Here is a 13,236-nt window from a genome sequence, read left to right as displayed (position 1 = left end):
AACTCTTTTTTTTTTTTTGCTATGATTTAAAACGTTATCAGATGTTAGTTAAGATTTCTTATCTACACGTGTTAGTAAGCGGAGTAGCATCACCTTGTTTGTCCCGTAGGTTACGGTAGGCTGGGTGAAGAGGGTCCATGCTTTGAGGATGTATTGCATGCTATCCACTTGTGCTTTAATCACAGTAAGAGAGCACCCAAAGGTGGGAGAATGATATAAGGTGGCATCAAATTTTTTTTGCAATAATACTTCTGTCACGTCTCAGGACGTATGTGGCCTGACACGAACCTTACCCATCCTAAAGCAGGAAGCTGCACTACGCATTCTGTATATGAAGGACGTATTTGTTTACTTGTATAACAGCATCATCAAGTAAGGTTATATATGGAGTTAAGTCCATATCATAGATAGATAACAAGCTGGACAGCACATGCGTCAAGATGAGTTTCTATAATCTTGCAGAAAGTGAGACTGTTTCTAAGAGAGATGAAGAAAAAGATCATCTTTGGCTTGAGCCACGCTAAAATGTCACTGGTCCTCCCCAGTGTCCACGCATGAACGACAGACAGACGAGTAAATACGACCTCCTGACTTTGTGCACACCAACGCACAACTAACAAACCACCTGCTCTGTTCCCTGAGCTGCTGCCGCCCACTGATTCAACTGGAAACACCGCCTCTTCATCGCACCAGTCAGCGTTCCCTGTGTTTACAGGGGACACCAGACCAGGCGGGCTAAAAAAAGAAGGGAAGGAGGGGGGCAGCGGTCTACGCCAAAGCCTGCAGCACAGTCTGATGCACAGTCTGGCTGTAAATAAGGCAAAATGCTCGAACACAATGTGATGAAGGAGGGGTCCATGAGATGTGGAGCCAGCGATATGTGACCACTTCAGTTAAACCTCAGACTGGGGACAGGAAACAGCAGCCGGGGACAAAACACTGCGTTTGATTTCACTGCAGTTAGGGAGGAAAAAGTTACTAATCTCTTCTGAGGCAGACGAGTTGCTCTGACAAGTCGACCTACGCTCCTGACTCGTCCTGACAGACGGTTCAGGATGGAGGAGACTCCCCCTCAAGGAGTGTCTGAAACAAAGGTCCTGCCAGTGAAGACGAAGAGGGAGGATGAGAGGAGGGAGTCATCAGGAGGCGATATGAATCTATAGTGCAATGGCTGTGAGATAAGACTTCTGTAACTCCCACCCTCTCCCTCCTCTACACTGCCCTCCATCACCTGTTCTGACATACTAAAGTGCTGATTGTTAACGCCTCCCGAGGAGGCTCGTACACCGATAATGTTGACAACACAAACAAACAGTTCTTATCAGAGAAACCTTGACAGACTCGGTACAGTACACACGTGTTTGTAAACACAACGCCCAAGGAACAAATGCATGGCTATGGTACATGTGCAACAGAGTAGTTCTCCTTTACTCAGACAGTATGAACTTTTTCTTCCTTTGAGTTGCATTCAGTTCTAGAAAACCAATAAGCAAAAAAAAACAAAAAAAAAAACAAAAAACAAACAAGAGATCTGGCTGCCAAGCAAGCGTGTGCTTATTTTTTAAAAAGATATTTTTCTCTACGGTTTAAAATACGTTCAGCTGAATTGGATGTATAACTGATTTAAGTATGAGCGCATATCCCTAACCTCTCACCTACTTTTTTGTCTTCCTTCATCAATCCCTTCTTTTCCTGTGGAGGTGACTGTATTTTTTCCCCCTTATTCTTTTCTTATCCCTGTGACTCTAAATGAGGTGCCCTGGGTGGCCTTGGTGTGGCCAGACTCATGCGCCAGGGTCTCACTCAGTAAAAGCTCAAGCAAACAGAGGATCAGGCAAAGGTGGGGCGCTGTGGCTGCAGCCCGGGTGCAGCCCTGCCGGGCGGGGCCGTGCTGCACGTTAGGAGCGGTAGTCCTTTTTACTGTACGGCTTGTTCCCCAGGATGCTGTCCACCTCGTGTGTGATGGATGACGACAACTTTGGAAGAACCTGAGAGAGGGGAGAGAAATAATAAAGACTCACTGGGTTCTAACATTTCAAGGAGACTTTAAACAGGATTTCAAAATTATCAGAAACAGTCTGCATCAGCATTGAAAGATGGATAATAAGGAGACAATAGATTAAATTAATTTTCAAAGATCAATGAAGCAAGTGTTTCCTAAATTTACAGCACGTTTTCCTTATTTATTTTTTTCGATAAATAATAAAAACAGCACAAGAGCAACTTGCTGAAAAGATGGAGTCATCTCATAATGATCTCCCAACTGGTTTCATGGCACATTGGAGGAGTGGGCCTCAAACACCAAGGTATGCTTATAGCTCTTCCCTTGACAGGCCCCAAAAGGCTGGCCAATCAGTGGGAAGGGGGTTTAAGCAAAAGGAGCTTTAAAGAGACAGCTGCTCAACTGAGGACAGGCTGAAATAAGGGTTTTCTAAAACATCAGTTTGAGAAAAACAGGGATTTACTTTCTTTGAGCTTTAAATCAAGCTACTTTGTAGTGACATCAAAGCAGTATGAAACCTTGAACCCACAATACCCCTCTCTAGGTAACACTAAATACACACAATATAACACAATTACAGCAACCATTACCCAGCAAAAGGCCCTTGTGAAGGCTCAAAGTAGTATAACCTATCCTGTTATAATATACATAACGACATCAAGGTCATAGTTTTCTTTAAATATTCTTCACTTGGCACATTTTTAAAGAAGTTGAATTTTAACAGAATCTAGCTGTTTTCCTTTAAAATAATAATGGAACAACATCTGTAGGTTTATGTTGACTTTGCACTCAGCAAAGTGAATGTATTTCGCAGCGTGTGACGTCATATTTTCCAGTAGCAAAAGGAACTGCAGTGCCTCCTGGGAAATGTGAGGATAGCATTTAAAAGCTGAAATATCAATAAAATTTGCTGAGGGTAGGAAACCACACAGCATAAAGACATCCAGCATCATAATGTGAGCACAAATTAACACACACACACACACACACACACACACACACACACACACTCAGCTTTAGAGCAGAAAGGTGCAGGAATGCTCTTTAAAGCGGGACAACATAACGTGAGGCGAGGACGTAAACCCCCACCGGTGGAAAACCCCATTAAAGGCGTGCGTCTTATCAGGAAAGGAGGAAGTGGCCGTAACTCGTCTCCAATCCCCACGGCAACCGATACTCGGCTGACCTTATTAACTGGGTACAGTGAAGCAGCCGAGCGTGAGGCAGCAAAGTGCCCAAGAGGCCGAGCTGTACCCAGGAGACAGAGAGAGGAGGAGGCTGCGTTTCAAACTCTGAGGCACGAAACCGCAGCCTGATGAAACTGGTCGGGTCACATTTTCACAAATTACGACACAGCGGGATAACAAACACGTGTAGGCACGCACAAACACACACGCGCACACATTCTGTGGCCTCACCTGTATTGCTCCTATGTTCTCCATCAGCTGGTCGGTGTTGGACGCCCCTAAAAGCACAGAGCTCACCCCCTCGTTCCGTAGGCACCACGCTGCAGGATTACAGTAAACACAATGACACGCCCACCACCACTTTGAACACACACTCACACACACACACACACACACACACACTCTCACAGCACAGCCCCTGACTCACACACTTGACAAGCACACGCCAGATATACATTTTTTAAGGTTAAACGGAAGCTTATGCACCATTTCTGCCCAGAAAAATGTAAAAACACTACAACTGTGAAAATCTGCACTGACATCACACTGAAGCTCTGCAGCAGTGAAAGAAGAAAGGCTGACTCCCCTACAAGCAAAACTCATCAAATTTTACATTTGACCTCAAATGCAAAAATATAATCAGTTAGCTTTTAAATGCTATGTCCAAGAAGGCCTTAGATCTAAAGAATTGTCTACTGTTAGAGGCTGGATCTATGACAGTGTAGCACTGCCACGTCAGAAAAAAGGGTTTCCATAAATCTGATGAATCCATAAACCCAACAATGTGGAAAACTGAAGTGAAGCAATGAAGGAGTGTGGAGTCTCCATGAGCAAACAGACATCATCTCATTTAGTGTTCTGTTACAATTCTGAACTGCATGATGCAACACAACTATTTAAAATTGAGAAAAAGACTCTAGTAAACAGCTTACAGCACAAAGGGATTAAGAATTTGGCAGAAAAAGCAGAAGTACATTTCTATCTGAATCTCCCACAAATATGAAAGTGTGGCCAACAGTTGAGCATGTTGGACTGGAGGAGCTCAGGTGAGGAGCTCCCCTCAGGCTGTTGAGACACCTGTACGTCTAATGATGTATCCTCCTCTCATAAACAGGCCTCAGTGTGGAGCCAGAAGCAGGAAGGAGTCTGTCATTGTTATATAGTTTTTATTCAATACTGAGTGCCACGATGATGTACGGGACTACGCAGTGGACATTAATCTCCTGTGCTGCCTCCAGGAGCGCTGGAAGGATTTATGGTAATTGCTAGTGTCCACTAATGGGCCGTGAAACTAAATCTATGACACTGCATTACTGTGAGAGTGAAAAATCTGCACCAAGAGGGAGGGAGAGGGAGAGTCCCAGATTTGCTCGATGCGTCCCCGACGTCTGATGCTTTAACAGCCTTCGCAGGAGTCGACGTCTCTGGGTTTGCAGTCTCTCACTCATCCGCTCGGGTGTGAATCGATACCCGCCGCTCCCTGGATTTATGTGTGGCGTGCTATTTTTATGCTGACACTAGAAACTGTTAAATCCATGTTAACAGCTGGAGAAACAGACCAGTGTGTGAATATATTTACTGTAAACATGTTTACAGTAAATATGTTTGTTTACATCCCTGCCTCCCAGCACTGATCCTTGTTCAGAACAAGATAGTGTTTCCTGAGTTTATGACCTTTTTTTTTTTTTATTAGCTCTGTTATCTTCTTATCCCTGTTTTTTTTTTCTTCCTACTTCCATTCTCATAAGTGATTTTTGAAAGCACAGACACACACGTGACAACTCAACACACGGACACTCAAACCAAAGCACTGCAGACCTCGGCCCGTCCGAGGCAGAGGGACGGACAGACAGACAGAAAGAGAGAGAGCGGCAGAGTGTATCTGCGTACCGATGGCGAGTTGGGGCAGAGTGCAGCCCAGCCGCTCCGCGATTGCCTGCAGCTCTTTCAACTTCGCCTGCTGACGCCGGCCCTCCTCACTCAAGATCTTGTCCTTCAACCACTGGTAACCCTGTTTGAAAACACAGCACACCTGCTCAAAAACACAGCCCTGCTCACACGGCCGCGCTGCAGCTCCTGTGTCACCAGGGCCTGTTTTTAAACAAGTGACTCTGTCTCCTGCTGCTGCCTACACCTCCAGACAGGGAAACATGGCTACAGCTACACTGAGAGGTTCATGAATGTTATCACAAAAACATTATAAGGTGAAAGAATGGGTGTTTAAACTATTGCTTTTACTGTTATCATGACAGTATCTCTGAATAACATCTGGCATAAACAACTCTACCATAATGCTATATGTAGAAACTGGGAACAATAATCTGTCATTCAAAGAGCAACAACATACCACAAACACCAACAGGCAACACTGAACCAAAGAGGAAGCACAACACATCACACATGTCATCAAAACTACAACACAACACCACAATGGAGAGCTAGTTTCATGATCCACGAGGAGTCTGCTCTAAAGTCACTGACACACAATCCACAGAGACACAGCATGCCACTACACTACAAGAACACAACACTGCGTTAGGTCAGGTGTTAGTTCTGTGTCCCAATTCTCACTGTTTTACAAATTATGGGTGTAAAACTCTTGTTCTTAATGAGAGGATTTGAAAAAATGACACTAAAATGCTCAATGAAGTCATTAAAACTGCTCATCCTCCTCTTCATTTCTCACTTATTTAATTGATTTTGTTTCTTTAAGCATTTTAAATATTAAAAAAAAAAATCTAGGTCACAGCCAAATGTCTCCAATGCTGCACTGCTGTTGATTTGTGTGTGGGCAGTTAATCTCATGTATCCTGTATGCTCATGTCTGTGCATTAAAATGCATGAAGCTGACACCAGCTGGCCGACAGTGTTGTACAGCGCTGCTCATGCCCCAGCACGACAATGAAAAGGGATGTACGATGTGTTCACAGAGATACAGAACCTGAAAGACAAACAAACAGTAAACAGACGAACAAACAAACAAACCACCGGCAACCAGCAGGGGAGTCACGGCACGGTGACACAGATCACAAATGATCGTTGCAGGATAAAACCAGGAAAACCGAGCGGGGTGCGTCTACCTTCAGAGAAGCCCGAGAGTAGGGAGGCACCCTGCCGTCGTATTTCCCTGAGATGATCCCACAGGCCAGGGGTGACCACGTCATGGCCCCCACACCTGAGAGAGCAAACACATGTGATCATCATGGAAAACATGGCTCCCTTCCTGACAGAATCAAAGTTCTAGTTTGGAAGAAAATCAGTCACATGAACAGAATATTCTTGATGCAGCACTTTAACCTGTTTGGTGAATCAAAACTTCAAGCCTGAGCTTGATGATCTGATAGAGGTTTGTTGAGGGCTTTGATTTTCCTACTGTTAATCTGCTAAAAATGATAGGCTAATTATTATATCTGCATGTTTTTGAAATCACAAACTCCTCTTTGAATTCTTTGACTTTTTTAAAATTATATACTGAAAAAGTGGTTTGCAAAAACAACTTTTATTCAATCCCACTGCATAGAAATGTTTTTGTCTGCTCCATTTTGGCTTGTTTCTCCCGATCTCCTTCCTCTTCTTGCAGTTTTTGTATCATACTTTAAAAAAATCAACACACACCTCTGCAATCATCTTACAAATGGGTGTACTACTGAAAAAATGAGAGTACGCTCATACATGTTTAAAACTCTGCTGTAGTTTAGTCTGTCTCATCCATGCTGCTGGCGGCTGCAGCAATCTCTTTGCAGATGGGATTTTTGTGACTCTATTTAACGCCACTTTTCCAGCTGCCAAACAACAGCTTCATTTCTCTCTACCTCTGTTGCTATGGTGTCGATCTCCAGCAAAGAGAAATCTCCTTTTCCCTGTAATGTGTCTCTCCATGTCACAAATTCTGTGGATTAGGCCAGCTAAACCTTGACGATTTAAAGGTGTGTTATTTAAATTACGATTGTTTTTTTAGTCGAGTTATCAATATTGATCAGGCTGTTTGCTGTGATTGGACCTGGTAAGCATGTTTTATTAATTACACCTGAATGCTGCCGTTAGCTCATTTCTACACCCAAATTTGTGCCAATTTCAATGCAAGATTGCTAAATGAGAGTCTTTTTGCTAAAATTCAGACCCCAATGCAGAGCCATCAATCCATCTCTCCTCACCTATCTTATGGAAGAGCTCAGGTAGCTGCACCTCCACCTTCTCTCTCTGGAACATGTGGTACTCAGCCTGCTCACAGATGGGAGGAATCTGGTTAAACTGCCGTGCCACAGAGTACGCTTCCTACAGGAAACAACAGCATAGAGAGGATTAGGCTCCTACACAGTGCAGCACCACATCAAGTCTATAGAATAAAGAACAAGAGTGTACATAATGAACAAAGATATCATAGAGAAATTTCAGATATAAATAAACTTAAATCCTAGTAACAAAGAGGAGAACTCCTCAGGCAATGTTGATTAATATTTGCCCTGTGTATCTGTCATCTCAGAAGACACACACCATTATCTCCATTGGACTCCAGCGGGATGTTCCCCAGTACATGGCCATGCCCTGGTTTATCACATGGGTCATTGCTCGAACCGTTTCTGCAAGGAAATACACAAGAATGTGAAAACAAAACAAAGGAGAATGTAAATACTAAGCCCCCTGTTTTTCATTCTTCATTCTTATTGCAAACAGAAGACTATTTGTGTGTCTGAGCTGCTTCTTCGTGATTGTATGGGACGTATTTGTTATCATTTGTCACCCTAAATGGAGGGGACCATTGAGGAGAAAAGTGGAAAAGCTGATTATGCAAATCAAAAGGCTGAGTGCTTCTTTGTGTTGAGGCTGACATTTTGTAACAAGGCAGACCTGACTGACATTAATGTAGAAATGTACAATAAAGTGTCTTTATTTCTCTGCTTAGGGAAAAAACAGATGAGTTAAATGAGAGCTGACGGGCATGTTTTTTTCAGATCTGTAAATTAGACATCTTAAAAAGCAACAAAAATTTGCTTCTGTAGCATAAAAAGTGCATCAAGGATTGTGGTTTTTTTTTCATTAGGTGCTGAACAGGCCTGACTGAATGATTCAAGGATTAAAAGTGTGTCCTCCAGTCAACACATCACTATATTTTATGAGAAGCTATCGGATTTTATTTTACGGCAATATCTGAGCCACTGCTGCATCACCCAACTTTAATTTCCGTCTCCTTGTCAGTCCAAGCGGTAATATGTTTCATCTGACCGCTGCCCGAAATATGAGGTCTGTTTGATAAGGATCAAGGTGCCCAAGATGAGATCAGGACACCCAAAATGCAATAACACATGGGTGTGGTGACCCGTGATGATCCATCCGTCCGTCTATATGATCACCGTTAAGCTGCTTCTGCGAAAACTCAGACAGCCAAATCTTCCGTCCCATCATGCACAGGGTGCTCGGCTTAAGAGGGTTTCTCTGTAAACTGACAGAACAGCAGCTCACCTCCTTTTCACCCTGTGTACCGCCCTGTAGCTACTGCCAGAATCAAATATCCCAGATGGTCTGATTGCTGTGGATTTTGGAGACACAGCCTCATAGCTGTCCATGTGAGTCTATGTGCAATCTTTAAAGGGCAGATGAGCAAAAGAATTGCAAAGACTTTAATATAAAAAAACACACCAGTTACTTCTGACTAACAAGACACTGCGGTATTGCCAAAGAGGCAAAGCGAGGGTAACATCAATACGGCGGGAGGAAGAAGACAACCTCTGACCTGTCTCAAACCCAAAGGGGGAACTCTGATACGGGAGCAGATGCACACTGTGTGACCAGCTGAGCCCACACACAGTTAGTACTCTGCCATTTAAAGGTCTCCAGCTTCAGTGTCTCATTCCTCCTTATTCTGACTGTGGAGGCGGAAGCACCAGGACAACATGCAGCTCTTAAAAATAGATTTTTCAGTAACAAGAGATTTGTAGATTTGAGTCTCCCTGTTGCAGTAGTGATATGGAGAGAGGAGTGGTGAACACTTTGAATGTGGAATTTGACAAACATGTGGGAGATGTAAGAACAGAGTTAAAGAGTGGGTGATAATTAATGGGTAATAAAAGAAAAAGCATTAGAATTACCTTCCATCGGTGTATTAGGGTCTGGTCTGTTCGCAAAAACCACGTCCACGTAGTCTAACTGCAGTCTTTCTAAGGAGGCCTTTAAACCTGGAGATAAACACCAGAGTTGGTACAACTTACTGAAACTCTTCTGGGAGATTTCTGACATTTCATTTTTTAACCTGTTTGTCAAAGATTTTGTCAGGAAAATCACATTAGCTCTGCTTCTTATCATCACAAAACAACAAAAATACACAGTCCTGAGTCAGTCAGTGTGTTTGTTTTGCATGTAAATGCACAATAAATAATATCGTAAACATTTTGAGAACAAAATGCACAAGAATCCAAAAGTGTTCATTCAAACTTGATTTTGTTTACCTTAAGTTTACTTGAAAACTCCAACAACCCCAAGTCTCAATGATTAAATAATGCAGCCTTAATTCCCCACAGCCAAAACAACTAATTAGGAAGTGCTTTGTTGTTGCAGTGTGAGCATTTAATCGAATCAACTGCAGCACTGCTACTTACCTTCTATAATGTGTTTTCGAGATAAACCTCTCTCAGTCTCTGCCCTACGAAAGAAACACAAAATAGACCCTCTGTAATGAACAATCATCTGATATATGATTGGATCAGCCCCTACAGGGTGATGGAATACCATATATCCTTTGTGAAATATGATCTAATAAATGTCCCGGCTTTATTGAAAGCACTGTCAACAGAGTTAGGATGACACATGACCTCATTAACAGGAGCATCAAACAAGTCCGGAAAAATTACACAGCAGGATTGTTTCTCATCTGAACATGCCGCCGTGAATCAAAGCAGAAACCTGAAGAAACTTACTTTCCACCCCAGAAGATCTTTGTTGTTATCACCAGACTGGAGCGTCTGTGGATAGTAAATGAAAGCACATCTGTTAGAACACCTGTCAAATGTAGAAAAAGCAGCACAGAAGTATAATTTATTAGAGTGATCTAAGGTCCACACAAATCTGTTACTACATGTGCCAGGGCTTAAAGTTTGTAGAAATCGTTCAAGCATTTCAACCTCATTCTTTCATTGTCACACCCACAGCTACAAGCGTGACTGTGCCAGGGCTTGGCCAGCGCCGGTGAATGGGTGGCATTAAACCTGACACAGCTATACAAACACCTATTCAGCACAGACAAAGTAGAAGACAAGGGAGTAGAAATTCATCTATTATTCAAGGTCTCTGAGGAAGGACATAGGAGTGTGTGGGCACGGCGCAGCATCCCACATGAATCTTTCATCTCCCCACTCCAGTTCACAACACACAGACTCCCAATATTACGCAAAAGGAGGAGATGATACCAGATTAGGGAGGCCAGCTGGGACGGAAATTAAAACCCAAGAAAGTCAATTAAAGTGTGCCTCTTACCTCCATCCTTTCTTCTTTATGATGTTTCCCAGTACCACCTCTGCCCTGCGGGGCAGACGGAGAAAGGAAAGATTAAATAAAGACAGCCTTAAAGTTATAAGAGAGTTTTTATCTGACTGAGGAATAAATTCAAACTCTAAATGAAAGGAGTCCACACACACTGCATAGCACATAAGAGAGCTTTTCGTTCGAAGGAGCACCTGTTAAAAGGAGTGGTGAGTGTGAAGTGGCTGCCAGGTCAGAGTCAGCGGGGCCCAGGGCCCAGCTGAGCCGTGGAGGCACTGCTATGCCACTCATTAGCAGCCACAGGGGTGCTAATGAGTGACATTACCATCAACGCGGGGCTCATTAGGACCGGGCAGACACCTGTCGACAGGATGTCTCTCCAGTCCCTCTCACCCTGACAAATAATGAGACACCTCCTTGTGGCGCAGAAAGTGTATTTGGAAACTCATTAGAAGCGAAAAAAGTAACAAGTTTGATTTTTTTTTTTTTGGCTGCACTGATGAATAAGTTTACTGCTTTAGGAAGCAGATCGCTTGTTCATCAAATAATCATCGCACTTTTCGAATAAACAATGATTTTTTTTGCCAAGTGTGTTGGACACAGAGGAGCAGAAATATCTCACCATTGACACAGCGCATTAGAGCTGCTGTCTGTGGCAGGGATGTCTGACATGGAGTCGTGAAAATAAGACAGAGCTGTATCTGTTTTTTACTTCCTGACATTTAACAAGGCAGATAAAATGCTAATAAATTGATGAATGAAAGCAGTCAGAATCCCTGATAGAATAAATTCCTCCTGCTGTTACTAAAACTAACTGATAGCCTGTTTGACGCACAGTCATGTTTTTATTCATCTATATTTTCTACCTGTTGGATATTTTATGCTAAAAGCTTTGATTGTATAACACTGACTTAACAGTTCACTCTAAAGTGCTGTAAGAATGAAAATTCACCGACATCTTCACCTCAGCATTATTGATGCTTCATCTTTCCTCCTGTATGACAATATGAGTTATCAGAGGTGGATCTAATTTTCTTCTCTGTTTGATTCTTCACACGTTTTGCTCCATCATGCTGAACAATCGCCAGAAATGGGATGCTGTTTTGGCACATACTGACTGATGCAGAAGAATTCCTTTTAATTCTTTAGAATATATAAATTTCTTCTTTTTGTCATTATACATATCCTGCTAAATTGTTTTGCTGCTATTTTTTCTCCTTCATTTGTTGTAAATGTAAATAAATCTGCTTTCTGTTTAAGACCCACCTGCTGAGCCCACACCTTTTATAACCACTTGCGCTTAAGTCCCCTCCAGGGAGCGATCATGGTTGTCGTGTGCATGTAAGTGTGTGTGTGTGTGTGTGTGTGTGTTTTTGCCCTGGCAGATGCCCTCACAGGCACAATGTGTCACCCCTCTGCAATGTGAGTAATCTAAGAGCCAAAACAGAAGGTACAGAGTGCCTTGAGCAGGTTGACTTTCTTCACCCATCCATCATTTGGGTCTATATTCTGGGGCTGAGTCGATGTTATGACTCATGGCAAGAGAAGATGACAAAATGCTGAATTATTCATAGATTTATAATATATTATTATTCCAGATTTCTCTATAATTATTCCTCCAATCTGCCATTGGTTTCAAACAATACCATGCAATGATTATGTAACTGGAGCAATATGTTTAAGCCTGAAAGAAAATTAAATTGTGTGTTGCCACTTTTAAATGCTGTGCTGCCATATGTGTCTGCAGATAACGGCAGCTACAGTGGATGAGAAGGACGTGTGTGTTGTTCCATCACTCTTATTTATTTACATATATTTGAGAAATAGAGCTGGACTGATATGCTTGTTAAGAATCACAATAGATATCTCAACATCCCTGTGTTTAAAGCTTGTTTTGTAACAGTTCCTCTGTTTTATAAGGCTCATCCAGAACAAACAGCCCAAACAAACACGCAGCCACTGCCACTGTGAGCACAGCTTACAAACGTTATTTGTCCTTGCTTGCTACATAGAATCAACACAACAGCAGCCTGACGGTACAACAACAAACAACCACTTCAGGTTTGCTGAGTCTGACTGCTGAAAGAAGGCAAATAAGCCAGGACACCAAGGACTTCACATGAAAGCCTTTTCATTCTGAAGTGCAAAGTGTGTGGTTTATTCTCCCCTCATATATGTGCTCAACATAAGTGTTCCATAACTGTGTTCCTGTGTGTGATAAAAGTGTGTATGTGTGTAATATAAGCTTCTTTGAGCAGCTCGGCAGTGGAAGCTGTCAGGATTAACACCTGTGCAACACGTAGCGAGCTGTGTGACATGCTGCCTCGAATATTTGCACGTGCCCAGCAGATCTGTTCTTTCTGTCCAACTGTGCTTTGTTTTACAGCGGCACACTGTGATGAAAGTTAGCCTAATGCTCCAGTGTCAAAGATCGACTTTTTCTGTCTCTGTCCTGAGACAGAAACAAAACAAACAGCCTCCCAGAACAATGTAGGATGAAGTGATGACATTGAGCAGACAACAGCTGCAGAAACACAGAAGCCTGTGTGAGTTTTGGTGAGTTCATATTTTTTT

The 13,236-nt window shown here is 42.7% G+C and overlaps 1 protein-coding gene across 5 annotated transcripts in view; it reads right to left on the bottom strand.

Moving 5' to 3' along the window:
* Positions 1-13,236, bottom strand: part of kcnab2a (potassium voltage-gated channel subfamily A regulatory beta subunit 2a) — a 105,842-nt gene continuing 92,606 nt past the window's right edge. For all 5 annotated transcript variants that reach the window (XM_074667831.1, XM_074667837.1, XM_074667816.1 and 2 more), the window contains 10 exons: positions 10,657-10,701; positions 10,101-10,145; positions 9,783-9,826; positions 9,276-9,362; positions 7,684-7,769; positions 7,344-7,464; positions 6,270-6,364; positions 5,080-5,200; positions 3,421-3,509; positions 1-1,988 (listed from right to left, as the gene is read on the bottom strand). In XM_074667831.1, coding sequence (XP_074523932.1) covers positions 1,899-1,988; positions 3,421-3,509; positions 5,080-5,200; positions 6,270-6,364; positions 7,344-7,464; positions 7,684-7,769; positions 9,276-9,362; positions 9,783-9,826; positions 10,101-10,145; positions 10,657-10,701 — 823 coding nt within the window. In that variant the 3' untranslated portion in view covers positions 1-1,898. The remainder of the gene's footprint in view (positions 1,989-3,420; positions 3,510-5,079; positions 5,201-6,269; positions 6,365-7,343; positions 7,465-7,683; positions 7,770-9,275; positions 9,363-9,782; positions 9,827-10,100; positions 10,146-10,656; positions 10,702-13,236) is intronic.

Source organism: Halichoeres trimaculatus, unplaced genomic scaffold (assembly GCF_033239565.1).
Source record: "Halichoeres trimaculatus isolate MK-OKI-2021-1 unplaced genomic scaffold, fHalTri1.1 fHalTri1_scaffold_1, whole genome shotgun sequence".
NCBI classification, from domain to species: Eukaryota; Metazoa; Chordata; class Actinopteri; order Labriformes; family Labridae; genus Halichoeres; species Halichoeres trimaculatus.
Note: the sequence above shows the minus strand (reverse complement) of the source record. Positions and strands in the feature narration are given on the sequence as shown.